Source organism: Pyrus communis, chromosome 17, assembly GCF_963583255.1.
Source record: "Pyrus communis chromosome 17, drPyrComm1.1, whole genome shotgun sequence".
NCBI classification, from domain to species: Eukaryota; Viridiplantae; Streptophyta; class Magnoliopsida; order Rosales; family Rosaceae; genus Pyrus; species Pyrus communis.
This window is the reverse complement of record NC_084819.1, coordinates 2,780,133-2,806,217: the sequence shown is the minus strand read 5'-3', so window position 1 is coordinate 2,806,217 and position 26,085 is coordinate 2,780,133. Positions and strand designations below refer to the sequence as shown.

At 37.0% G+C, this 26,085-nt stretch overlaps 4 protein-coding genes across 5 annotated transcripts; 1 reads left to right on the top strand and 3 right to left on the bottom strand.

Annotated features, from left to right (window-relative positions):
- Window positions 1–455: 455 nt before the first annotated feature.
- LOC137722993 (vesicle transport protein GOT1-like) lies at window positions 456–3,712 on the bottom strand. The gene is made up of 8 exons (XM_068462138.1): window positions 3,549–3,712; window positions 3,335–3,390; window positions 3,157–3,203; window positions 2,760–2,851; window positions 2,533–2,613; window positions 2,337–2,434; window positions 2,168–2,249; window positions 456–804 (listed from the first exon to the last, which is right to left on the bottom strand). Exons 3-8 carry the CDS (start codon window positions 3,185–3,187, stop codon window positions 766–768), a joined length of 423 nt encoding a protein of 140 aa, XP_068318239.1. The 5' UTR covers window positions 3,188–3,203; window positions 3,335–3,390; window positions 3,549–3,712; the 3' UTR covers window positions 456–765.
- An 877-nt stretch (window positions 3,713–4,589) lies between these two features.
- Window positions 4,590–10,239, bottom strand: LOC137723651 (uncharacterized). The gene is made up of 8 exons (XM_068462848.1): window positions 9,253–10,239; window positions 8,869–8,924; window positions 7,632–7,741; window positions 7,362–7,521; window positions 6,509–6,601; window positions 5,700–5,831; window positions 5,143–5,244; window positions 4,590–4,960 (listed from the first exon to the last, which is right to left on the bottom strand). Exons 1-7 carry the CDS (start codon window positions 10,043–10,045, stop codon window positions 5,191–5,193), a joined length of 1,398 nt encoding a protein of 465 aa, XP_068318949.1. The 5' UTR covers window positions 10,046–10,239; the 3' UTR covers window positions 4,590–4,960; window positions 5,143–5,190.
- A 1,663-nt stretch (window positions 10,240–11,902) lies between these two features.
- Window positions 11,903–15,556, top strand: LOC137722285 (uncharacterized). The gene is made up of 4 exons (XM_068461251.1): window positions 11,903–12,274; window positions 12,856–14,199; window positions 14,343–14,399; window positions 15,419–15,556. Exons 1-2 carry the CDS (start codon window positions 12,260–12,262, stop codon window positions 14,197–14,199), a joined length of 1,359 nt encoding a protein of 452 aa, XP_068317352.1. The 5' UTR covers window positions 11,903–12,259; the 3' UTR covers window positions 14,343–14,399; window positions 15,419–15,556.
- Window positions 15,557–15,739: 183 nt separating this feature from the next.
- Window positions 15,740–24,650, bottom strand: LOC137722286 (CMP-sialic acid transporter 3-like). 2 transcript variants are annotated; one of them, XM_068461253.1, is made up of 16 exons: window positions 24,356–24,650; window positions 23,597–23,808; window positions 22,895–23,011; window positions 22,232–22,288; window positions 21,856–21,933; window positions 21,279–21,323; window positions 20,218–20,277; window positions 19,896–20,018; window positions 19,653–19,730; window positions 18,779–18,848; window positions 17,778–17,885; window positions 17,430–17,563; window positions 17,182–17,261; window positions 16,800–16,845; window positions 16,650–16,712; window positions 15,740–16,280 (listed from the first exon to the last, which is right to left on the bottom strand). In XM_068461253.1, exons 2-15 carry the CDS (start codon window positions 23,762–23,764, stop codon window positions 16,662–16,664), a joined length of 1,215 nt encoding a protein of 404 aa, XP_068317354.1. In that variant the 5' UTR covers window positions 23,765–23,808; window positions 24,356–24,650; the 3' UTR covers window positions 15,740–16,280; window positions 16,650–16,661. The 2 variants fall into 2 exon arrangements, with proteins under 2 accessions (XP_068317354.1, XP_068317353.1); XM_068461252.1 differs by having other exon boundaries at window positions 15,740–16,256.
- Window positions 24,651–26,085: the final 1,435 nt, after the last annotated feature.

Genomic DNA, 26,085 nt, shown 5'->3' with positions numbered 1-26,085 from the left:
GAGCATTCCAAATATGTATTCTGAATCTTCAATTGGATCCCTATTAGCCAAGTTAAACTTCAATTTACTGGGTACAAGGGGTTGATTTGGAGATTCAAAGTCCCGTAGACAACGTAAGGGTGAAAAAGCTTTAGTATTTCTTCTCGTCATCACCTCATGCTAGTGATATGGAGTGTTTGGAATTTCTACAGTGACGGTAATATTTCCACAAAAATGTTGACAAAATCAGAAAAAGAGATGAAAAGAGGGGTTAAAGTCAACAAATTTCATCAATATTCTCAACATATTAGTTAAATATCGAAACAAAACTATTATATTTCGTCTAAACTAATGTTTAAAATTTCCCAAAGTATAATTTTAAATTTCTACCATTTTATCGAAAACAATCGATACCGATATATTCATCAATATTTCCACTTGTACTAATATTTTAAACATACTAGTGACATGATAGATTACCAAGTTTCCAAACATTAGATAGTTATTTGAAATGTTTTTTCTAAGAATTTTACACTTAGCAAAGGTAACAAAATAAGCAAAAACCAAGACAGAGTAGTACACATAAAGCTCATATGTAATTTTCAATTTCACTTCTTTTTTTTTTTTTTTTTTTTTGGTAAACGATAAAAGCCCGTTCACTGAGATCATTTCCTACGGTCACTTTGGAAACTGAATAAAAAGAATTATGCTGCGCCATCTAAAAAGTATTTTACAAGAAATTACAGGTTCGCCTGCCCGCAGATTAGTGGCACTCTGTTTCCTTGCTTACACAGGCACCCGTCGGCCACGATATCGGTCAAAGACCTGCACATCAGAGTGGGATAGGGAGTAAACACAAACAAGTCATCTAATTGCAATGGGAATAGTACAGATAAAGCTCATATTCAGGCAAGAAGAAATACGAATATAAACGTACTCTATGATATATATTGACAGATTGTCCTCGATTATTTGAAATTCTTGTTGTGCAAGGAGGTGCCACCGTAATATATGATATATACTGATAAAGTGCCACCAACTTAATGGAAGAGACTCTACAGTACCACAGAAAACTTATATTGGGCACGAAATTGTGAAGTTGGCTTATATTAGCTAGAGCCTAGATGGGAGCTGAAAGTCTTCGATTCCTCTGTTGGAAGGTTATATAAATCACAAGGTACTAACTTAACCCCATAATTAATCTTACAACCATTACTCTATTTAGAACTAAAGCAACAACTGGTCTAAACTAAATATAATTCGGACAAAATACGTTAAGAAACATGACAAATATGTCCTGTTTATTACTATAAAAAAGGTTCAAAGCTCTTTCAAATTTGTTTCCAGGTAAATCCAATTAACTTGCTGAAACACCATGTGTCAATTAACCCCTTGCCCTTTGATATTTCATTTTTAGTTCTCCGAGTCAAACGCCAAGACATAATAGAAATACAATTTACACATATTTCGACTTACAAAAAAGAATGAAAAGTATAGCATAATCCTTAAGACAATACATAAAAATCAAGAACTGTTCTTTTCTTAATTAGATATCAAAGTGTACTCTTTGTTTTTGAGAAAAAAAAAATGTGCTTACTTGTGTTTAAAACTTATTCACTACGACTAATGATCTAAACAGTTATGATTACGAAAACTGCCAACAAAAGAAGCTGAGAATTGTTCACAAGATGAGAAATGAAGATAAGGTTGAATACAAGTCTTTTGTGCATTTAGAGTTTCCTTTACAAATGAAGAAAGAAAGCAAATTATCTTTCAATGAAGTTTTTAGATTGTTAGAAAAATAAGGGTGTGTAATCAACACGGTCTCTTACTTTTGTATATACCATCCAGCTTAGGCAAAAAGGCTCAAGTTTGCATTATCTATCAGTTACGTCAAATAATCTCTTAGTACTGAACAATGTGCTCCTCATTCCTACACGTTCATCTTCATGCTTAACAATAATTAACCAGGGTTCTAAGACCAGAAAAATGGCTAGGCTAACTCCCATGCCAAATACAGATGTAAATCGTGTTATTAAAACAAATAAGACACAAGGGCTTCCCAGTTTTGACTTGAATGGCTTTCATGTATGTGCAATTCGAGCAGGCTTTCATGTATGTGCAATTCGAGCAGACATTGCATAAAATTAATCCACTATTATGAAAGATTAATAGCAAATAAACATACCGATCTAACATATGGCTGTTGAAACAGCCAGCCAAGAACTGGAATCTTCTGAATAAAAACTGCCAGTGTTGGCCAGAAGCCGCTGCACAACACATTCCATCAGCAACTTCATATATGCAGAAATCAATTTATTAGTATGAAAAAGATCAAAGTAAAAAATCCTAGAGACCTGAAGAGTACGATGAACCCATATGCCTCCAAAATCATGCCAATAATAGGCCACCCTATGATCACAAAGAAGAAGCCAACACCAAAAGAAATGGTTCCCTGTACAGTTAAAGGAAAAAACCTGGTTAAAAACAAAAGTTACAATACATGCACGGACAAACATGCGCACATGGAGAAAAAGGTTAATCGTCATAAACCTTATAATTTTGACGTTTCATGAAGAATTGCATCGTGGGCTTAAATCCAATGGTTAAAGTCACTCCTGACAAGAAGAGGATCTGATTAAGCACCACAAACAAATGAGCAGTGTTAAAATGCGGATCAAGTAGAACAATAACTAAAACAATAAAAGGTACAACTACAACCACAGAGAAAAGACGGCAACACAAAAAGAAGCCTTGGTATAATTATAAAAGACACTTACATTTCCCATTGCAAGCAATCCCTTGTCAAAGAAGAAAGCCATTCCCAGGCACGTGAAAAATATACCGAATCCGGTCAAGCCTAGTCCAATCTCTGTTACAATTGCACAAACAACAATTTAGATTGGAGAATATCGTTACTGACATCTGGTGTCTTACAATACACTAAATTATCTTTCAAGTTTTCAAATAATTAACTATCAGTATTACCAAAAACAAACTGATCACATAAACAAGATTACATAATATACGTATCGAACAAAGTAATTAAAAGCATCCAAATGTAACAACTTGTTCACTAAACAAGATACATATGAATATATTGATCAAACAGCGTAATCAAAAGCATCCAAATCTCGTGGAAAACTACGAGAAGCAAAAAATACTAAAATTACTCACTTTTTCTATCATTCATCTCGAAGGAAACCATTTTCGCTGTAAATTCGCTGCAAAAACCAATACCGAATTAGCAGATCTATTAAAACGAATCAATGGAAGCGAATCGGAAGGTAACAAAAATTAGGGCTTCGATTGAGAATTTTAGAATCGCAGAACAAATGGATGCGGCAACACTCACCTTGAAGAAATACGACGCAAACAAACACGGCTTCACGACAAGGATCTTACGAGGACCTGCAGAAGAGAAATTCCGATCAGCCAGAGCTCCGATTGGTTCCCGGGAAGAAAGCCGAGAAGCGAAAGTCAAAATCGAGCCCTAATTTTTCATTTTTTATTATTTTCCGAGGGTTTTTCTCGGCAACCAAACAGAGTTTAAGAGCGTCGAGTCTTACAGCGAGCGAGAGAGAGAAACTACGTGAGTGTGATGCAGACTGAGACGGTTGGAGCGGAAATGGTTTGTTAGAGAGAGAGAGAGAGAGAGAGGGAGGGCGCGTGACAAACACGAATGTACTTGGTTTTCTGCTGCTTCAAAACAAAGGAAGAAAGGGGTGAGAGGTCAAGTAATGTGAAGGTCAGTGCCATGGCGTATTTTAGATGAACAAGAAATGGTCCCACTAAAATGCGCGTGTGATGAAATCAATAGGCGTTAATCCAGTTTTATTGGCTAGACAACATCACCACTTTTCTTACTATATTTTTTCGAACCACCCAAAAAAAAAAAAGAAAAAAAAAGAGTTTCTAAGCTGTTCACACACACATTTTTAAATTCATACTTCTCATAAGCTCATCCAGAAACACATGAAATCTTCTACCGTGAATGATGATGTTGCCGAGAATTGCAACGGTGATGGGAATTTCGACGAGTTATGGTGATAATGATGTCAGCTATTGGTTACGTATTAGCAACAATTGAACTGCTTTTGTATTTAATAACATTTATAAACTTACAATAAGTTTTAAAGTTTGTTTTGATTTAAGTTATTACTTTCTAGAATTAATACATTGTCCTACTTTGAAAAACCGTCTTAAGGAGGGATCCTTATATATAAGACCCTTAAAATCTCAGTACTGATTTGGTACTGATGTACTTTTATAAAAAGTGGGTATAAAAAAAAACTGAGCTCAAAAATATGTTTAGTAAACATTTAAAAACAACTTATTTTCACAATTTTTGGTTAAAATAAGCTGAAAACGTGAAGCAGCAAAAATGAGCTTATTTTCACAGTATAGCATAAACAATTTTTTTTCAAAATACAACAATACCAAACCAACTCTCATAAACGGGCTCAAAATCTGGCGCATAGAATATTTTATGAACAAATTTATATCTTAGCTATCCTACAGGGATGGTGAATTAGGACTTTTCATACCAGAAGAATAAGTGCATGTTTTGTATTGTGTCATCAGGTTCGTTATCTCAGTCACTGGATTAATTAAGTGATGATTATAACATACCTTCCATTCAATTCTGTCTAAATAATGGTTATAACAGGCTACGAAATGTGAAGGTTTTCCTGCGTTCGTAAACATATGTTTCTTCTGTGTTTTGTTTTGCATTCGAGGTCTTTGGTTTTCTTCGCGATCTTTGATTCTTGGATCGTTCTTCTGCTTCCGCTTCTCGGATTATATGATATGATAACAGACATGTGATAACAGAACGAACAAATTTGTGCAAATACAGACATATGATCACAGATGTAAATACACAACCTTATGTGCTGACGATTATTTACCCAGTAAACTACTTTTATTGTTCATCATCATCATCATCATCATCATCGCCAAGACCTCTCGAAGATCGCATCTGCAAGGAAAATGAGGAAAACTATTAGGAAAGAAAGAAAGATAATGAAGTTGATGCGTCGGACTTATAGCACAGAATTGTCAACAGAAAACCATAATGACATAAAAATAATACAGTTTCGGCATCCACAACGAAAAACCAAATTTCATCCCAACAGTGGATAAACGGGTCAAGATCAACACCTTTCACTTTCAGCTAGAAAGTTTAGTCTGTCTCCCCGTATGGGTAGTCTACACGACATCCATGATTTCCCCGTCCAGCCCCAAAAATTGTCCGTCGGGGTTCTGTCATAAAAATGAGTAAATAAATAAGTAACCAAAATACCAGACATCAGACATCGAGACAGATAATCCTAGAAGACTTGTTTCAATTTTTTTGCTTCGGACCAAAACCACAACGCCTGGACTTGAGCTAACCCAAATGAATCTGGATTCACTTTTGGAGACAACTCTGAGATATTGCTAAAGTTTACACTGCCAACTGTTCAGAAAATGTGGCGACGTATACTGCAGTAAGTAAAAATCAGTGACCTAATTATTCCCAATTCTCAGCAAATCGGTTCTTGTCTTATGCCTGATTTCTATATCGATGGTGCTAAAACTTCATAGTAAAAGTTAGTTTGTTCACACAAATTATAAAAAACCACTCTCAGAGATATTGACCAAAAAAACCACTCTCAGGGATTTGTCGCATTATTTGCATAAAATAAAAGTTGCAAATCGAGAATTATGCCACGCACCAAACCCAAAGCTTCTGCTGCTCTTCTTTGGCTTTCCTCACTGCAAACGCCAGTGAGCATGCTCATTAGAAATTCCCTCTGATCCAATTTCAAATGTTTTTCCAAGCCTCGAGCTACCATCTCCATCTCAGGCTGCAAAATAAACTCATAATTAAAGCCACCCAGTTTGTGATGCAGCATATGTAAATAAAAGGAACTAAAGCAGGCCAAATAAAATGTTCTCTCACATAGGCATTTGACTACAGTAATACGAAAACCTCTAACACCAGATCACAAATGACCCTCTTAAAGATCAAGCTATAGGATTGATCAGAACATAACTTTTAGCATTAATGTAAAACCATTGCGATGATGTGAAAATGGTGCAAGGAGAAAAATGTTTTCAAACACAACCAAGGTACATTATACAACGGTAAACAACACCAATGCCTCTGAATTTTAAAATGTGCCCCATTGCTCCCTGAAGTTTGGATTTGTACTTGGTAGGGAAGTTAGAATAATTGTTCATATCACCAGCCCATAACAACTTATGCGTGTACAAATTGATGGGGAGAGAGAGGTTTCTTGAATGATAAGAGAAGGGATGGGTATGGGATTGAGTCAGAGAGTAGGGAAGAATAGATAATAGAGACTGACCCATTTGTCATTAGGTGGTCATGCGCCGAGCACAAAATAAAAATTAACCAAACAATAGATGCTTTTAGAGTTTATGAACCAAAAAATCATGACGAAATCCCCAAAATAATAAAGACGTATAAAGGAAATATCTAGATATGGTGAATTAATTTATGAATAAAAAATCCACATACAGAGGACTCCTCGGGAGGGAATATCCGCAAAAGCAGGCATATCTTTGACAGTTCGACAAGTGCTTCTGCATGTTTACTTTGCATTACCAATGCCTGCAGTCAAACAGTTGGGAAAAAGACCTTTAAAAATTAAGTGGAGTAGAGAAGGTGTTATCTGAAAGGTAAAAGGATATTTCCAGAAAAATCCATAAAAGAATATACCTAAAATTTACAATGGAGAACATCGAAATATAGGTCCAAAACTCAATATTCATCACTAAAGTAACATATGCCCGAAAAACTCCCATGAATACAGAATCCAATAAATAAAAAAATTAAGAATACCAGGACCCCAAACAGACAAGTTGAAGCAAAAATTTAGTTAGTAATCATTTCTGACAAAGTGATGAATTATTTTCACAAATGTTAGCTAAATAACTGAGGCTTCGTGTCTTTTTAATTGGAGGCCTCGTATTTTTATTTTCTTAGATTACTAGATTCTATAAGTTCTGAATTATTGAGATTCTACAGCATAAGTTACTGGCTTGCTAATTTTTGTTCCAAATCAAAATTAAAGTTCAATGGGTAAGTCTTGTAGAGGGTCTAAACCTGCCTGAGATTGATACTCACAATGTCTCTACAACAGAAAAGAGAGCTAAAATTCCCTAAAGCATTCATTTCTGATTTAACCTTCTACATTCTAACAGAATATTCCACCAAATATTGTGCACGAGTTTTCTTTTTAACTTTGGCTTTTGGAGAATATGATGTCAAAATAACTGTCAATGCAACGAGAGACACTTCACATCATTTTCAGTTTGCTTGCAAGATTATGACACGAACATGGTCAAAAGAACAAAAGTAGAAAAATTACCCATGCCTGCAGAAAACGTGAGCGTGTACGTGCAGCCACTGCTGCAGACATAATTCTTGCAGCACGAATGTTGTCAAGGCCAATATTCCCGGCAAGCCCAGCAATGAAATGACAAACATCTTCTCCGTCAATCCGAACATAAGTAGAATGACTTGGGGCCCTGTCATATAACTAGATAAGTTATACCACCAGGAGAAAGCAAAGTAGCCGAAACAAAGAAAAATATTGGAAACTACTGAAATGTTGAAGCATTCCATCTGAGAATCACACCTGCTGCAAACATTTAAGACATATTCAACAGACACCCGGTAGAACGAATCTCGTGTATTTGTTGTATCAAAGGAGACCCGTACTCCAGATGTCCTGCATATTTGACGTAACTGCTCACCCACTCAGGCAAAGGACATACAATGTATTATGAATGATCAGTTAACACAGCATAAAATTGTAATAAAACCATCAAGAAAGAAATTACGGTAATGATTCAGATTTTATAGAAAGGATTGTTTACCAGCAGTTAACAATCCATTAGAGAGCACATGTTAAATAAAAAACTCAAAATATAAACTTAACAAGCTATTGAAATTCACAAACAATACATCGAACCAAACATGCTCATCAAAACAATTTCAGAACATAATATTTCAAGAGAGAACCCTATAGAATCGTATTTAGTATTTTTTTTTTTTTTTCACTTGATGCACTACAAATTGATTCTTTCAAATCATCCTACATATATATATATATATATATATATATATATATATATATACACAATACATATAGGGAGAATAACATTTTGGTGAAACTTTTAAAACCTGTGAAATGTCCATGGTTAACAAATATGTTAGACTTAGACAAAAGGAATTTAATTTGCAAGGGTTAAAATAGTGAAAGACAATGCAAGTAAAATCGAAGAGCCAAATTTAAAAAAATATTGCGTGCTAGAACTGTTTCAGAGGTTCAAATAAGAAAGCCGTATGACAAAAATGATGCCAACATGACCTCTTAATTCCCCATATCAACAAGGTTCTCACATATGAACATTGATATTGTAAAAATCCTAAAAAAAACCACAACTTTCAACTATAGTAACAAACATTGTAACACACTGCATAATCTTTAGATAATATAAACATTCATTCACACATGGTGCAAGAGCTACGTCCCCTCTTCCATTAGGTGCACAGTAGTTTAATATTGTATCCATGTGAGTAAAACATGCTTGCAAACAATTAACTTATTAACAGAAAGATTGTTATGTTACACTTTTTTAGGCTAACATATCAGCAGAAACCTCACAAAGAGTGCCCTAAACTGAATTAGTGCTACCGCTACATCAACATAGAAATCTATAAAAATCTCATGATGTATACATATAAGAAGTGTGTGAACCTACAAAAACATGCATGTTAAAGCACCTACCTATGTATTTATCAACCAATCATGAGACTGTAAATTTCATAAAAGTAATGCACAAATCAACTAGATACACAAAAGCACTGACATGAATAATGTCATCCTCCCCTATGTCCTTTCCGCTCATTCTATTGTCCGTGATCACTGGAAATCAAGTGGATGAGTTGGCAATTAGAATGTAAATTGTGATCAAAACATTATGAAACTCTGAGAAGTGTGCAACTTTTACCTACAACAAAAGGAAAACCCAAAATGAAATCAAGTTAATATGAGCTCCTTAAGTGGTATTTAAGCAACTCAAAAATATTAAATTGCAACTGTAATGAAAGCTTGAAGATTTTGGTAAACTGCAGTTATATCTGCCACTCCACCGAAACCAAATTAATTTCGACATGAATCTATATGCAAACAGTACCGTAGAAAGTCATAAATATAAAAGTGAGAAATGAAAGGAAAAAGGAAACAAACAGACCTCTAACCAATCTGTCTGCTTCTCCCTGGTAGTACTCCTTATCCACCACCGGACTCTGCTGCGGTGCTGAGCTCGGCCACCAGCTCGGCAGCTTCTTCGCCCACCGAACCTGATTCTTTAACATCCTCCCCAAACCATCCACCACCCTACTCTTCGGCATTGACAGCGGATTATCCAAAATCCCAAAACTCCTTCTTTTCCTCGCATCAACTCTCTCCCTCTCCACTATCCCTACCACAACCTCTTTTCCCCCGAGACTCCTATCCCGCCTCACCACCGTCGCCTCCTTGCCATACCCAGACCGACTCCTAAACCCTAACCTGAACAAGGCAACCAAAACCCTAAACCCCAAAACGACGGAGAAGGTGATTATCACCAAATTGCCGACGAAACGCAGCGTGGAAGGGCGACATGAGACGATGACGCGATTACCGGCGTCGACAGAGACGAGAGTGCGGAGGTCTTGGAGGGCGTCGGAGGAGTCGGAGATGAATTGGTTGAGGGTGGAGTGGGAGGTGTGGTAGATGTAATCGAGGTCGAAGGTGGCTTGGAGAGTATCAGGGTTGGATGGTGAAGGAGGGTAGAAATAGGGTTTAATGGTGGTGGAGGTGGTAGTGGTGGTGGTGGTGGGGCGGGTGGTGTTTCGATTGCGGCGAGTTCTGCGGTTGCGATTGGGGGGACGGGGCATGGAGCAGGAGAAGGAGGACTGACATGGGGCGGGGACGGCGGCGGTGGTGAAGCGGTGGAGTGGAGAGTGAGTGGTGAGAGCGTGAGCGTGGGTGGAGAAGTTCATATCATGAATTTTGTGTTTGGAAATTGGAGCTCAGCTGCTCACTCTGTCGGAGTCTGTAAATTTGGTGGCGGTGGTGTAACAGCGTATGGTTTGAAGAAGGAAGAGCGGTGGAGTGTGGAGTTGGGGGAAGAATTGTTGGGAAACTTTCTTGTTAACGACGACCAACGACAATCTCCTCATCCGTCCAATTTCCCTCCCGCGCTTCATTTCTTTGTATTCCTAATTGGTTGGTTCCCTACTTCTCACTGGCGCGACCGGCCGGCCGGTTCGGTTCGGGTTTAGGCAACCCATCCCATCCAACTAATTGTTAGTTGGGTTGGGAAGATTTCTCGGATTATTCCTTTTATATTATTTATTATTTTATTTTTTTAATTAAAGAAATAATTGAAGAATAAAACAACAAGTACAAAAATGAGTAATAATTTTAGTAAAGCCTGGTACGATTCAATTTAATTTTCTGTTCTTTAGAGTTTGACTGTGTCGTATATGATTTAAATTAAGTTTATCCAAGTTTACAATTATTTTTAATGTCAATAACCTTGTTTTCTCTAAATAACCATTTATCTATTTGTTTTAAATGCCATGGTATGTATATTGCCTACAAAGAAGAGAGATTAAATTTGTGTTAAAGCACCATCGTGTTCATCAAGGCTGTTCACCCAAATACGAACCCGAGATTTTGTTGTTGCATCTAACTCTTAGATTGTCAACCACTCGTTGGTGGTTTAGTGGTAAATGGTGGATTGCGATGTTTCTTTCAAATTAAAAATAGGAGGTTTTGAGTTTGAAATCCGTTGCTGGTGTAGAAACCGGATTTGTGGCTAGGGAGATGCTAAAATGTCTCTATAAGTCTTTCCGGCCCTTGAAAATGGTGGATAACCGTGGCCTGCCACCAGTTGTCATTTTTTTTAAAGGAAAAAAAAAAATCTCTTAGATTGTCTACATACCTGATCATCACGACGATTAAGGCATCATAGTTCACCTCTTAAAAATAATATATGGAGCTGAGGAGAAATATGAAGTTTATATGAATGAACAGTTGGCGGTGCCACTATTAGAATACTAGTATTAGCGCGCCTCAAATTCAATATAATTATCATACTTCCACTATTAGAATATAGTCATTCAATACTATAATTTGGTGATATTTTTCTTCATTTGGAAGTAAGAGATTTTAGGTTCAAATCTCATGGATGACGAATTCGATATTAAATTAGGCTGCTCATTGTGTGACTTTGTCGAACTCTTCGTATAAAAGTATATTTATTCCACCCCATAGAACATGGAGGAGTTGATACCGTTACTATCTACATAAAGATATCCGGTGTGAATCTATAGGTCTATCTATTTTGTGTATATATCATATAGATGCATGATCCAGCAAGCATGCCCCTTTGTAAAATTTGTAAAGTAAAATAAATAAATAAAGGATTCATGGTAAAATCCTTACACGATGCTTTTTTTTTTTTTCTACAATTTTTTGGCTAATAATGGGATCAAATGGTATAATTATTTTGTTGGTAGATTGGAGGATTAGAATCTTATTGATTAGTGTATCTATTATATTTGCTTCTCTTAAGGGTTGGTTGGGTAACAAAAATGTCAAAATTTCCGGCACATCATTATGAATTGGATTAGTCATTCTGGTGGGTATCCTTAATTCTCTCATCTCTTAAACCTATTCGTTTTATATCCAAAAATGAAATTAACCCCCTTAAAAAATGATAAGTTTTTTAGAATTTTTCATTAATTTTCTACTCTTTTTTTTTTTAATCCAAAAATGAAATTACCACCCCACCAGCCACCTCGACTTCTCCTTATTCGTTCCGACCCCAAAAAAAAAACAAAAAACCTCCTTAGTTCGTAGGCTTACTACCCCCTCCCTAAACCCTAACAACTCCCGCTACGACCTCCTTCTCCCCCACCACCTCCTCCTCCTCGTCTCTCTTCCACATTTAACTCCTTTTCTTCCGTTGGGGCTTCATTTCATAGATGCCGCCTCCCTCCTCCATAGCAGTCGGGCGTCATTGAGCATCTTTCATGGTGGGTTGCAGTTGAATAGGCGTGTGCAGCCATTGAATTGATTACATAAGAACAGAGCTAAGAAATTCTTCTTGTGAGTTAAGACAGAGGACCGAGGTCTGTTTGACTTCGGTTATGCTCATCCCTGTGAGGCGCAAGCTATAGTTCAATTTTCCCTCCGAGTTTTAAGATATGGATCCCAGCCAGGTGAGTTGACTCGGTTCTACATCCAATCCTCTTCAATTTGTTGCTTGCCACTGTATCAGATGCTTGAGTTAGAGATAGGATTCACACGCTCTTTGATCATGCTTATCTCTTCTTCTGTGCCACAATTGTATGTATATATGTTTTCCTTTTGCATTTTGGTTTAAGGCGTATGGGTTTTGGTTATTTAGGGGCACCTGTAACTCTTTTTCTGTTTGGGTGCTGAGAAAATAAGTGGGAAAGAAAATTTCGCTCCGAATTTGCCTTATTTTATTAACGGGAAAGCATAAAGGATAGTTCTTGGAATGGCTATACGATATGTTGTGGCCATATTTACTTGTGTTTTTGCAATTTTTCTGGATTAAGTATGCTCGTCCTTATTACGTTTAGTCTGAATGGTAGATCCGGACTTCAGATAATCTGTAGGCGGATGTTGTTGTTTAAGTGTTTTGATCTTAGTCATTTGTTTGGTTGAGAAGAGCTTCGTGCTAACGAAGAGGAAATTATCTAATCATCCATTAATAAAGCCTGGATTGGTACAATACATTTTGTTATTATTAATTTAGAGGCCTGGCATTGTGCAGGAGTCTAGTCTGTTGCCTCTCGCTGATTCTCAGCAGACAAGGAAGCCGCATGCGCCACCAAAGCGGTTTGTGAGGAACCAAATTCCGGACTCAATCCTCCACGACTCAGCTCTGAATGCTGCAATAGCCCTCCTTCCCTCCAACTACAACTTCGAAGTCCACAAGTGCGTCTGGCGTGTGCGCTCCACCAATGCCTCACGGGTGGCCCTCCAACTCCCCGAGGGCCTCCTCATGTACTCTCTGGTCCTCTCTGACATCCTCTCCACCTTCGGCGGTGTCTCCCAGTGCTTTGTTCTCGGTGACGCAACCTACGGCGCGTGCTGCGTAGACGACCTTGCTGCCAAGGCACTCGATGCTGATCTCCTCATCCACTTTGGCCACAGCTGCCTTGTCCCCCTCCACGTCACCTCAATCCCCTGTCTCTACGTCTTCGTTGAAATCTCAATTGATGTCTCCCGATTAATCCAGACCGTCCATCTCAACCTCCAAAACTCTCACTGTAAAAACCTAGTGCTTGCTGGAACAATCCAATTCGCCTCCGCAATCCGAGCGGCCAAACCTGAGCTTGAAACCCATGGTTTCAAGGTCCTCATTCCACAGTCAAAACCCTTGTCTGCCGGTGAGGTTTTGGGTTGTACTGCCCCAAAAATCTCACGCAAAATAACCAAAGGCAACGAGGAGGAGGAAGAGGAGAGTGTAGTGGTGTTTGTGGCGGACGGGCGTTTTCATTTAGAAGCGATTATGATAGCAAATCCAGGGCTGAAGACGTTTCGGTACGACCCATATATGGGGAAACTGTTTTTGGAGGAATATGATCACAAGGGGATGAGGGAGTCAAGGAAGAGCGCGATTTTGAAAGCAAAGGAAGCCTCAAATTGGGGCGTTGTGTTGGGGACTTTAGGAAGGCAAGGCAATCCCAGGATTCTACAGAGACTAGAAAAGAAAATGAAGGACGAAGGGTTTTCTTATACCGTGTTTTTGATGTCAGAGATTAGTCCTCCGAGAATTGCTCTGTTTGAAGACTCAGTGGATGCTTGGATTCAGATTGCTTGTCCTCGCTTGTCCATTGACTGGGGCGATGCGTTTACAAAGCCTCTTTTGAATCCTTTTGAGGCTGACATTGCTCTTGGCTTCATTCCTCCTTGGTGGGACAAAAATAAGAAGAGTGATTCTGGTTGTGCATGTGCTAATGGAAATCGGGTTGGGGAAGAAGATGTTATTGGGGATTATCCCATGGACTATTATGCTTTGGATGGAGGGGAATGGAATTCCTCTTATGTCAACAAGCCGTCCCGCCCTATTCGGAGAGATTCTGCATCGGCTACTACTGCAAACACTGGATAGGTGAGTTTGCCTTTTGACACACTCTGTAAACTTTGTTGCAGATTAGTTACCATAGCAGCTGCTTTTATACTGTAGTTTTTTTCGACCCTTGTAAACCTTATTCAATGTTTTAGATTAATTATGGTCAATTTATGTTGTAGCAGAAAGCTTGGGAAGTTGCAGTGCCTCCTTTCAGGAATTCGCCAAAGATGGGCCTCATGGTACTGCTAATCACCGAGTGTTTGCTCCATTTTTTTGGGTTTAGTCTAGGTGTTTTGGCTTAACATTATTGAGAGATATTATGAATATATTTTCTCTTCACTTCCTTAATAAAAAATCAAAATTTTGAAATCTCTCTACTTTTTCTCCCATTTTTCTCCAGCAACGGGAAACCTTAATTAAATAGCCCAGCTCCTGTTTTCCTTTGGTTTATTCTGTTTAGATGACTGTTATTAGTCTGCATCATGTAGATAGTAAGTGTGCATTGCTCCTTCTATGTATATCCTTGCGTCTGTGTGTTCCCTTTTTTATAATTTTAAAACATATCAAAGGGGGTGCTCGATATTCCCATTCCCAACAATGTAGGACTAACATGGCTGGTGGTCGTACTGCCCTATTATTGATCATGCAATTTTAAAGTAGAGTGGCTACGGAAATTTACATTCTTTCCCAAATGCTCTTCGGTTTACCATATTCACTAGCATGGTTAGTTTTTATAAAGTGATTGCAGGGATGATAGTTTAGAATGGTTACTTCGATACTTTTTTAAACTTCGGTTGTGATGTTTATGTACTCTGTTGTTTATTGAAATCTGCGTGGTTTGTCTGTTTCGATTTTGTGGTACATTCAAACTGATGAATGCTCAGAACTATAGGATAAATCTTGGAAGTGCAACATGAAATGGGTCGACAAACTTGCATGAAAAGTTTGCCTATAGGAAATCCCGAAGACTCACATGTTTCTCCGCGTTGACTCTAGTTCATACAATTATCCAGGAAAAAGGAACTCAGATTTGTTACTCGATTATGCTCTTGCTAAGCGGGTTTTCACAAAATAGGCTTTCCACCTCTGTTCTGAATTTCTTGGACTACTGGGCATCTTAGTTGTGTATCCTTTTGCTCCCTCTCTGACATTCAATTATGGTTGTGATAGTTAATTGCTTGTTCCTATTAGAAATTCGCGCTCCTTAGTTCCTCGAACGGGATTGTCATCTGTATAACATTTTTCTCACTTTTCACAGGTGAACGTCGAAGATGCATCTCCTGTTGCATTCGAAGAAGAAATTGAAACCGTCGAGCATTTCTAGCAGAACCTAAAAGCGATATGTTACGGTAGATGGTGTCTTGCATTTTGGCGAGGAGAAAACAGCATTTGGCATCCTATTAAGTTGATCTAATACGACCTGGTGAATTCAAGCTCGCTTGTTCACTTACTGAACAACCATTTATACATTCAAAAGTGCTTGTTTGAGTTCGATATGGATTTCAAGATCGAGTTGCGACGGGCAATGGTGTCCGAAAAATATATGTAACATTCTCAAATTGAAATGAGGCAATTAGCGAATAATGATATTTGATCATTTTTATGCTCCTCTTACAGAAAACAATTTACATGGAACAAGTTTACGATCGCTATGACGTCAGAGTGTAATAATGCCAAAACTTACACATGACGATGTATGGATCTAATTCCGAATGAAACAAAAATTGACATTGGGGGTCAAATACCCATGTGGTTCAAGGCAAAGAATGCATGGAAACGCTATTACAAATCACATTGGTAAAGCTGAAGTAAAGTGCATGTAGGATTCCAATGTTTGTTGACAACATATTACTGTTCTCTCTCTCTCTATCCCAATTTCCTGCAGCAAAAAACTGGGATCATCTAACGGCGTGTATCCTCCGAATTCGTTTATAAACTGCTTTACACACCAACTTAGGGAAACCCCGTGACATGGGAAGAGGGATCCCCGATAAACAGTATAAAAAGTGTTTCTTCTCGGATTAATTTATTGAATGTTTGACGAACCTCGCTTTGCTTCATCTCTTGTATCATCGCAATTCCAGCCAAAAGAATTCCTTCAAAGAAAAAGAAAAAAAATCCTGCATCAAAATAACAAACAGTCTGATTACGCACGGAACAAAGCCAGCTATGCCAGCTACAATTGAAGATCTCTGGCTGATAGCATATGGCATTTAGGAAGGCTCCACATTTTTCTTCTCTGACAGACTAAATAATGTCTCGTAAAACATTGTTTGCACACTCTAGCTTTACAACAGGGAAAAAAGGGATCTATATAGCTGGTTTCTGGACGTGACAGTTAATTTAATTGCTGCAAAATGTATAACTAGTCCAGTTTAATTGTTGTTCAATGCGTTTTTTTTTTGTTGGTAATATGTCGGTCAACATGGTCAAGCAAAATATGCAGCAGATGCATGTATCCAACTAGTAGTGAAAGAGCAATAACATACTCCAATTAACTTTTAGATGGGAAGAAGGGGCTGTTTTTCGTCAGGGCCTGGTCGGTGACTAGCCTGGAAAAGGTAGACTTGTAAGAAAAGAGTGAGGCAAATATAAGATAAATATATATTATTTACAAGACAGTAATTTGCAATTCTAACCTCTTCATTTGCCCCTGCTGCCATATTAATAAAGGAATCCTTTGACCTGAATCCAGAAAACAAACTACGTTAGTAACCACGATGAATTTCCCATGAATTTCTCCTTGAGCCTCTCCACAAAATCCCCATAGTTGAGGTTCCATCGTTCCCACTTTTTTTGTTGATTTATGTATACTATATAACTGGTGTTATAGAAAAGGCAAAACATCGAAAGTACATAAAATTCTTAAATTCATTATCCTTAGTGGCCTAGTCCTGTTAGCGACAGTGAAAAATTTGATTCTTGCCTTGGTGTTTATGTCAAGCATACAACAGGAACACAGTAACTTGTACATCAAACTCCCAACTAATGCTGCCATGGGTGAAAAGAATGAGCAGATACCTGAGTTTATCATCGACATCTATCATTTCCAGCTTCCCATTTTGTTCATCCTCCTTGCTTTTTGAAATGGGAGAAAAGAACTATACAGAAAAATAAAAGAAACAATGGTCAGCAAACGATTTGATAAGAAAACAAATAGAAATCTATAGAAAGGTCTCTCTAAATTACACAATTTTTTTCTTTTGAAAATTGATCTTCATACTATTAACAACTAATGTGAAAAAAGAAGACTCATTTATCGAGATTACCTGGTGCATTGAAATGAAGACAATAGAAATTCCTAAAACAAAGTTCATAGTCAATTTGTGACCAAACAGCAACGCAGATGCTATGCCTGTGAAGATAGTGGCCACTGTGGACGAGTACTTCTTTAGAATTGTATCTGTAAAAATTGAATGGCATCCCTTGATTAAAGAGTGGCGAGAAAATGAAATTTAACAAAAAACTGCCACAGTTGATGAAATCATAAGCTGAAAATAAAATCTCGCTCTTCTTAAAGTGTACTTAGGAGCAATCTTGATATTACAGCAACTGTTTCCGTACCAAACTGGCATGACATATAAACCTACCTAAAGTTGCTATTGCAGAAAACTAACCTGCATATTTGAAGAAAAAAGAGGACAGAATTCCTTGTGCTGCATTGTTAGCTATCAGAAACATTGTAGCTCTTGAATGACCATGAAGGATATCAAAGCTACCTGGACCTGAAACATTCAAACATAAAGTTACAACTCAAAAGACCTATTTCGAAATTTCATAAAATTTCGTCAACAGAATACCACTGTGCAAAAGCGCAATGAAGTTCTTATCTGTAAATTGGACCCTCCTATACCAATTAACTATATTGAACAATAATCCTATCCAAAACCATAATGATTGGTAAAATATAGCTAAGGATATAAGTAGTGGTGCTACTAGAGTCAACAAATTTGAATCTGTACATTGAATATTATATGTGAGAAATGAGAGTAGTAGACCAGTGATCTTAATTTTTCCAATTAAGGTTTGTATGCATATGGTTCCCCCTTGGAAGGAAGTTCGGAGAATACAATGCCCCAAGGAAGTTCGGTGACATTCCTATCCAAACTATTGTTTATGATAAATTTAGTGAATAGTTTTATTCAGAGAGCAGAGGTATTGGTAAAGAGATGATATATGTATAAGAGCATGGTTCATCCTTTACAAAAATGCCCTTAAGCTTGGAAAAGGTGAGGGTTTATTTTCTCTGTTTGGGGCTCATTGCTTCTTCTATTAGTGCTGTGATATCTGGACCAGAATTTTGAAAGCAACTAATAAAGAAAATTTTTGCAAATAAACCCATTTTTTCCTTAAGCACGTGATTAAATAGAAAATCAAACCACCCAACTATTAAAGCCATCTTAAATATCTGAAGAAAAATTTTACAGGTGGCACTCTGAGAGCAGTAAAGAAATTCTCTTTCAATGCATTTGGATTCTAAACTTGCTTTATGGTCTCAAAATGTCATGTACTACTTATGTACATGGGACTATCTTTTAGAATGTGTATATATATATATATATAAATATTTAAACATTTTATTTCTCTGCAGAAACAATAAAAATAGTGTTGTTCATACCTTTGACAATGGCCATTACCAATATTCCTAGAAAGTTGAATATCGCACCATACCCATATAAAAATAAGTTCTGCATAGCCAAAAGAAGACGACTTAAAATGAAGACGATAAATTGTTGACTTGTATTTGTCATTTTTCACTAACTGTCCAAACTTGAATTTAACAAAGCATATACAATGAGACTGACTTATATTTGTCATTTTTCAATAACTGTCCAAACTTGAATTTAACAAAGCATATGCAATGAGACATGAGTTGCTAAGATATGGTTAAGAAACTCTAGGTTCAGACTCAATCAAATTGGTCACAGATGAAGCCAGGCATCTAAAATAAAGTGAAAAATGGCCCTGACAAACCAATTATTTAAAATAGTCTGTGTTTAAGGATAAAGGCATATCCTTCCACCTTGTTGCCGACATCTCAGGGATATATTGTCGATATGTAATACGCTTCAACGTCAGTGGAATACAAGAAAATTGTGGCAAACTGTCTTATTTTCCTTAAACAACCAAAAATCCAGAGAAACTCTGGCAGCATTTCAACTTCATGGACTAAACTAAGTACCAAGAGACAAAAGCATGCTCATCATTTTCAAATTCCAACCCAAATACAAGCATATCCATACATCACTTGGGTAAATTTAGAGAAACCAAACAGATAGCTCCACCAAAAATAAAATCACAACACGAGTAACCAAGATCCATGTTGATGCTAGATTAGGCCAAATCAGGTAAGTAGTGACACTGATTACAAGTACAGAAGCAAATAACTATGTGCTACCTTTAGAAAACCATTCCTCAAGATCCTTGAATAATAACCTCAGTTACTTTCATGCAGTAGCAAAGAAACAAGTCATAAAAGTCCTATTTCTCACCTGGAGGTATATGCTTGTGTCATATTGGCTCTTCAGAGCATACTCATTATAGACAGAGGCCAACGATGGAACTGTTACCTGTAAGATGAATCTGAGATAAGTCTCCAACATGCATAAAACGTCTTGGAACATAATTTTCAAGAATACTCTATTCAAGCCAGGGAAAAAAGTTATGAACCTAAAGGTGCGTGTTAAACAGGAGGACATCACCAGTAGAAACAACAAATATCATTAATCACTTACAAAGATCAATGTGTAGATGTATGCGCCTGTTGAAACTGGAAGACCTAAAGCAAGAGAACCCTCGGGTAAAGATCGTAACTGATTTACACTAATCCCGATGAGCAACAAAGCAAGGGCTTCCCACTGTATCAAAGTAATATCAGTGTGATAAGATATAGCAATCATAGCATCCACAGGAATGTGTTCAAATAAGATGATCCAAAGTTCTAACTGACTACTCCCCATTTTTAGAAACAGGAAAAGAACAGAAAAGCTGGAGTAAAAGAAAAAAATATTTTCTTTTACTTGGCTAAAGAGATGAACAAACAGAAAGGGTACTAACCTGAATTATTGAAAACCGGCGCTTCATTATCATTTTCAACAAAACAGCAATCACCAACACCTGCATGTCCACAATCAAAACTTTATAAATTAAATGGTGACGAATTAAAACAATGACATGTCTAATTCCTTAAAAGGAGACCTGCAGAATTTCTACAGGTGAAACTAAGTGAACTAGACAAAACTATGTTAGCTTATCTTTTCATGCTGGATGCAAATATGCATCCGGAGCTGCTTCCGTGGAAGCAACACCAGTCGTTCAGATTATTTTGTGATATCCATTTATGTGTGTGTGTGTGTAGAGAGAGAGAGAGAGAGAGAGAGAGTATACAAAGAGGGATCCCATTTGATAAATCCAAAAGGGGATCAGACACAAATCAGAAACAACTAAAAAACAAAGGAATTTTTTTTTGGAATTGCAGGGTGTCAGCAGTTTTCTGGGTCGAGTGAAATAGAAAGATTCTTTAGGATTATTTGGAGGCGGGTATGGATGAACTTTGTAATTGAATAAGCTTCTGGCCTTTTTTTTACTTTGTAGAGTTCAGGGAGTCTTCCTTTCTAGGTTTTTTTTTATTTTTATTTTTATTTTTTTTATAATTAAATTATGATAAGATCCCTTGGTTTATCTAGAAAGGTTTTCAAAATATGGTATTTAAGACAATGTGCGCATTCCATCTTCATGCATTGAAGATACATATGTGTATGCGCATATAAGTATTATGATTTGAGCTTGTTTGTTTATATAAAGTATGCCCTAATTTACTGAGTAATCACATTAGTTGTTTATTGAGATTCCAGATAATACTGATGCTCCTAAGTCCTAACACATAGGAATTGGCAACAGTCTTCAATTTGATTAGGTTATGTTTAGCTGAGTTTTTTATTATTGTCAACTTGCAATTGTGTGAAGAAAAATCACAATTTACATACAGCCATTCGCGGTTGGGGGTGGGGGTTGACAAAATTAACATGAGAGAAGTCACAAAGCAACACTAATCAAATCATGAAATCGTCGTTAACGTCAATAAGATACCAATAATAATACTGTGAAACTAAAAGTACCTTCAAATTGCTCAGCATCTTCACAGTTGCAGGATTGAAATATAGCTGCAAAAAAGAAGCTTAAATTATCTTATGAACTTTAATCAAGCAAAAAAGCTCTCTAAATTCAATGAATAACCTCCAATGGAGAACAGGATAAACTTTGGATGACTCAGTAATACATGAAGCCTAAGCAATGACCAATTCTGGTAGCCCATACTATTTCAATAAAACTGCTAGCAACTAAGCAGTTGTGGTATAACCATATCATGTCGCACACGAAGTGGTGTATGGCAACATATCTCTATAATTTGTCTCCATCTTTTAGCCTTTTTTTTTTTTCTTTCCGTGAGATCGTTTTCGTAAGCTAAACACTGCAAATACTACTTCTCAGTAGACCAGCGAGATTCACTACATAAAAATCGAAGGGTTAAGAACATGGGGGAGAATCCATAGAGCTAAACAACTTGGTTATATCAAAATTTGACTCTACAGGTATAGCACAAGTCCATCACTCATACTAAAATTTGGAAAGTTAACCATATACGCCACCCGATTACAGAGATGCATGGTAAGAGGATCTATGAAAGAACTATACCTGCATGGTGAACTTTAGATAGTTATTAATAGCATAAAGAAATGCTGGAACAGCAAGAAGCGCATTATTCCGAGCTGCCTGCAAAGAAAAAACACAAATATTGTTGGATCATAAATGACCATGTTTGCCTTTTAAACGTATAAACTCCAAAATAAGAGCACGCTTATCTTATGAGCTAAGCAATATAACTCAAACATGGATGCCAAGAAATTAGTTAATGAAGAAAACAGACTGGAGCAGATACAGTGTCCTACTACAGACCATGCAGAACAAGTGGAGTGCCCAAATTCCATTTATTACGATATCACGAACAGATAGACATTATAAAAACAAGAGCTTAAAGAAATTAACAATTGTAATGCAGTTAAAAGACAACCTGCGTGAATGTGGAAATTGAGAGAAGAGGCTTCTCACCAACTTTCTGATTCCTAGCCTGCAGAATCAACAAAGATGTCAATAAGAAACAGAAAGAAAAGAAAAGTATGCCCGTCAAGAAATATATCACAAGTACTTTACGAAATTCCACTTATATAATCTAGAATCAGAGCTATTACCAACTATCAGATATCCTCTCACTCCATACCCCTCGATTTTAAACTTGCAAAAAACACACAAGCAAGTTTGTCCTTTGGGCATAATTAATTCCACGTTCTTCAAAAGGTGAAAGCTCCTAAGTTCTCACCCAAGCATAAAAAAGGCACTCACCCAAGTGAAGGTGCCTTGCATGGCACTAAGGTATTTACTAGCCTCATCTCAGAACCTCGGCATACAACACAGAAGTTGATGCCAATGACAAGATTTTAAATTTTGTGTAAACTTCATATGGCACCTTATTCCAGGTTAACCAGAATTCTTAGAAGGTGCTGGAACTTAACAGCACCAAGGAATAACAATAACTCAATCTTATCTTCCTTCTCTTAATAAAAATTAAATTTTATTAATTTACCTCATATATCTCCTAAGAAAAGTGGAAAATCAAAAGGTCTTGAATATTTTCGAGCACATTTAAGTAAGGGAGAGAACAAAGTCGTTGACATACCTGCAACAATAGCATAACGACAGCAAATAGAACCTTTGCAGCCTCTGTCAAAAAGTTTACACTAATTGGGCTAAACTCGAATTTTCCATCGACCTTGGACATATAAACCAGAATAGGCTGATTCAAAAGTAAAAATGTAAGCATGTCAGGTAATAATGAAACAGTTGTTAGTGCTACTATCTCTGCAATATGAATGATCAACTTGATTTCAATTTTAATATGCTTCCAAACAACGGTAATCATCTTCATAGTCCAAAACAAGCAAATTAAACTGATATGTTGAATCAGGAGATCAAATTCAACAAAATTACTGGAGCCATTAATGTAACGGAGATGAAAAAAAGATAGATGGAAATGTAATCAATAGTAATATCATGGCAGCTATGGGAATGATGATGGTAGTGGCAGTGTTCATGCTAGTTTGAGAATTGGTAGAAGAATACTGTAGACATCGGTAGCAGCCTTAGTAGTTGAGAAAACATGCTCAAACATGTTCAATCATGCAAAAATATCAAATATATGTTTTAAAAATTCCAGATTTCACATATCATTTCTTATAAGCATAAAATCATGTACCAGAACATACAGCTACGAGCTACCATGTAATAAACTTCTATACTTGAATTTGAGTATATCTCCTTGTAACCAATCATTTGATTTCCATGAAAGATGAGAAAAATAAGTCCAAATATGAAAACAAACCTGTAAACCGACAAGCATACAATCACCAACGACCAAGAGGACATTGAGAACACGTTGCTTGGACGACACCCTGCTCTTGTGGCGGTCATAGGCCCTGGAGAAAGTTTTACTGTTCGGGGCAACAATCTTTGAATGGCATACACTACATTCTATCATCCCGTTATTCATCAGTTTGCCCCGCCCTCAGTCACACTCTACACAACAAGCAAAATCTACAAAAAAGAAACCAAACAAATCCAGAATTTAACACAAACATCCCATAATCACATGCCCTCTTAAACACTAATAAGCATTCTTGGTGAAATATTAATCTTATCATAACCATTCATAACGAGCTACACGTGAAAAGATAAAACTCTCAAAATGCATACTTCAGAGTCCAGGTCTACCAAATCAACAAGCCTTCCAATCCCCAATAAGACCATAGTATTAATCCATTTTTATAATCTACCTTTCATTTCTTTATCCTATCCTACACTTTCTTTGCAACCAAACAGAAGGCAAATGGCAGCTCAATCCGATCAAACACCTCAACAAACTCATCCACCACTCACAAATCAGCATAATTCAGCCAGATCTTGCCTTTAGAACAACCAGAACCATACACAAACCTCAAAACCAGCTTAGATCCTCACAGAAACCCTAAATCGAATCAAATAAAACCAGAAACAATACAAACGTAGACAGACCCCAGATCTTGCTGAACTCTCAACCAAAAATTGAGCTGCAATAAAACGGAAAAATTCGAGCGTTACTAACCGAATTGCAGCAACGAACAGACCTAAACCGCCTCCGAACAGAGCATTGATCTGAGGCTTCGATTGGGTCAGATCCACAGTCGCGGCAGCACAGCAAATTCCCACCACTCTCAGAATCTGATCGAAATATATAGAAATCTTGGGAATTTGACGAGAATTCGAATTCCGGAACCTTCCTTTTCGTGCTTCGATGGGAATCCGAATTTCCCAAAGATGCCAGGAATATGCAACGCACACAGAAGAGAAGATGAATTCTGCGGGGAATATTTGGAAAGAAAGAGCGAGCTCGTTTAACTTTCTCGTCCCAATGTGGAAATGTATCTTTTTAATTAATTAATTAAATTTATTTCTGGGTTATTTTCTAAATTTGTTTATTTTATTTATTTTTGTTTATTTTATTGCTTTGAGAGTACACAAACACGGAACTTGTGCGCTGGGGGCTGTCACCGACCGACGCCAAGCCCATGGTGACGGACCAATCAGATGCCGGGGTTGGGTGGGGATTCTAGGAATTTCGTGATTGGGATCGTTCATTGTATATCGTTTGGTCAGAAATCATTTTAAAATTTAAAATTAAATATAAATAGCATCTAACGAAAACTAACATCACAATGTACAATGAACGATCACGATCACGAGATTCTTATTATCCCTAGAAAAAATATCCTTTTCGGGAAATATGGGAAGTGAAAAGTGGGTGACGAATTGAGATGGGTAAGCGGATCAATGCTCGTGAGTTAATATTTTGTTTTGGTATTTTTTTTTTCGGGTTGGATGTTTCTTTCCCTTCAATTTGTTGTACTTTTAAAGTAAGCTTTGTTCGCATCATTATTATTTATTTCATGTGAGAAAAATCGAAAGAGACAAAAGAATAGAGATTTTGAGCTTTGATTTGGTTTGATTTGATTGTGGTCAAAGTAGGTAAGAGTGAAGGGTTGAAAGCTATGTGAATTAATTTGAAGTTTGGTAAGTAAATTCAGTTCAATTTCCAACACCTTAATCAAAAGAGGTAGTTGTCAATTCCTCACCAAAACTATCATTGAACGGTTTATTTTCTATCTGAATTTTAATTGTAGTTAATTACACATTCTAATTTTTATAATTGATCAATTTCACCCCAAGCGTTTAGATTTTGAAAATTTTCATCTACCTTGATCATGTGCATGGCACATTCTGGAGGGCAAAAAAGTAACTATATCCCTAATATGGACAACCTATTATTTATTTTTTTCTTCTCTTCTACTAGTTTACTCCGTACACTTTTCGTTTGATTTTTATCTCTAACGTTGACGTCTAAGAATCTTCTCCATGGTCCTGCTTTTTCACCACATTGATGGGAGTGTGATGCCATTGCTTTTTCACCAACATGTTGGGGTTGTGATTTCATTTCATTAGCCTTCTTTGATTCACATAACTATTTTGATTCACCGATTTCAATTCAAGACTCAAATTCGAATTTACTATAAACTGGCCAATTATAAACATTCAAGGGGGTAAGGCTAAAATTAAGGTTCAGAGAGAAATTAGCCAATTATAGCAATTCAAGGGATAATCGACTAAAAGTAAAGTTCAGGCAAAAATTTGATAGCTCCTTACAAGTTCGGGGAGAAATCGGCGAATATCTTGGTTATAACTATAGTTTTTAATTATAACTAAGTAGTTCATTCCTCCGGGATCCCAAGCAACGTCTTTTATGGGTGCATCATGTATGTAACGGTCACTGGTTGGTTC

What these genes read in the sequence shown, in the direction of transcription:
- LOC137722993 (XM_068462138.1), bottom strand. Translation starts at nt 3,187, where the DNA reads ATGGTTTCCTTCGAGATGAATGATAGAAAAA. An exon ending in GATTGCTTGCAATGGGAAAT is followed by an intron (nt 2,614 to 2,759) that starts GTAAGTGTCTTT and finishes GTGCTTAATCAG; the next exon opens with ATCCTCTTCTTGTCAGGAGT. An exon ending in GGGTTCATCGTACTCTTCAG is followed by an intron (nt 2,250 to 2,336) that starts GTCTCTAGGATT and finishes TGTGTTGTGCAG; the next exon opens with CGGCTTCTGGCCAACACTGG.
- LOC137723651 (XM_068462848.1), bottom strand. Translation starts at nt 10,045, where the DNA reads ATGAACTTCTCCACCCACGCTCACGCTCTCACCACTCACTCTCCACTC. An exon ending in AGCAGACAGATTGGTTAGAG is followed by an intron (nt 8,925 to 9,252) that starts GTCTGTTTGTTT and finishes CTTGATTTCCAG; the next exon opens with TGATCACGGACAATAGAATG. An exon ending in TCCCTCCCGAGGAGTCCTCT is followed by an intron (nt 5,832 to 6,508) that starts GTATGTGGATTT and finishes TTTATTTTGCAG; the next exon opens with CCTGAGATGGAGATGGTAGC.
- LOC137722286 (XM_068461253.1), bottom strand. Translation starts at nt 23,764, where the DNA reads ATGAATAACGGGATGATAGAATGTAGTGTATGCCATTCAAAGATTGTT. An exon ending in TCGTTATGCTATTGTTGCAG is followed by an intron (nt 22,289 to 22,894) that starts GTATGTCAACGA and finishes TTGATTCTGCAG; the next exon opens with GCTAGGAATCAGAAAGTTGG. An exon ending in TCTTCATTTCAATGCACCAG is followed by an intron (nt 17,262 to 17,429) that starts GTAATCTCGATA and finishes TTTTCTGTATAG; the next exon opens with TTCTTTTCTCCCATTTCAAA.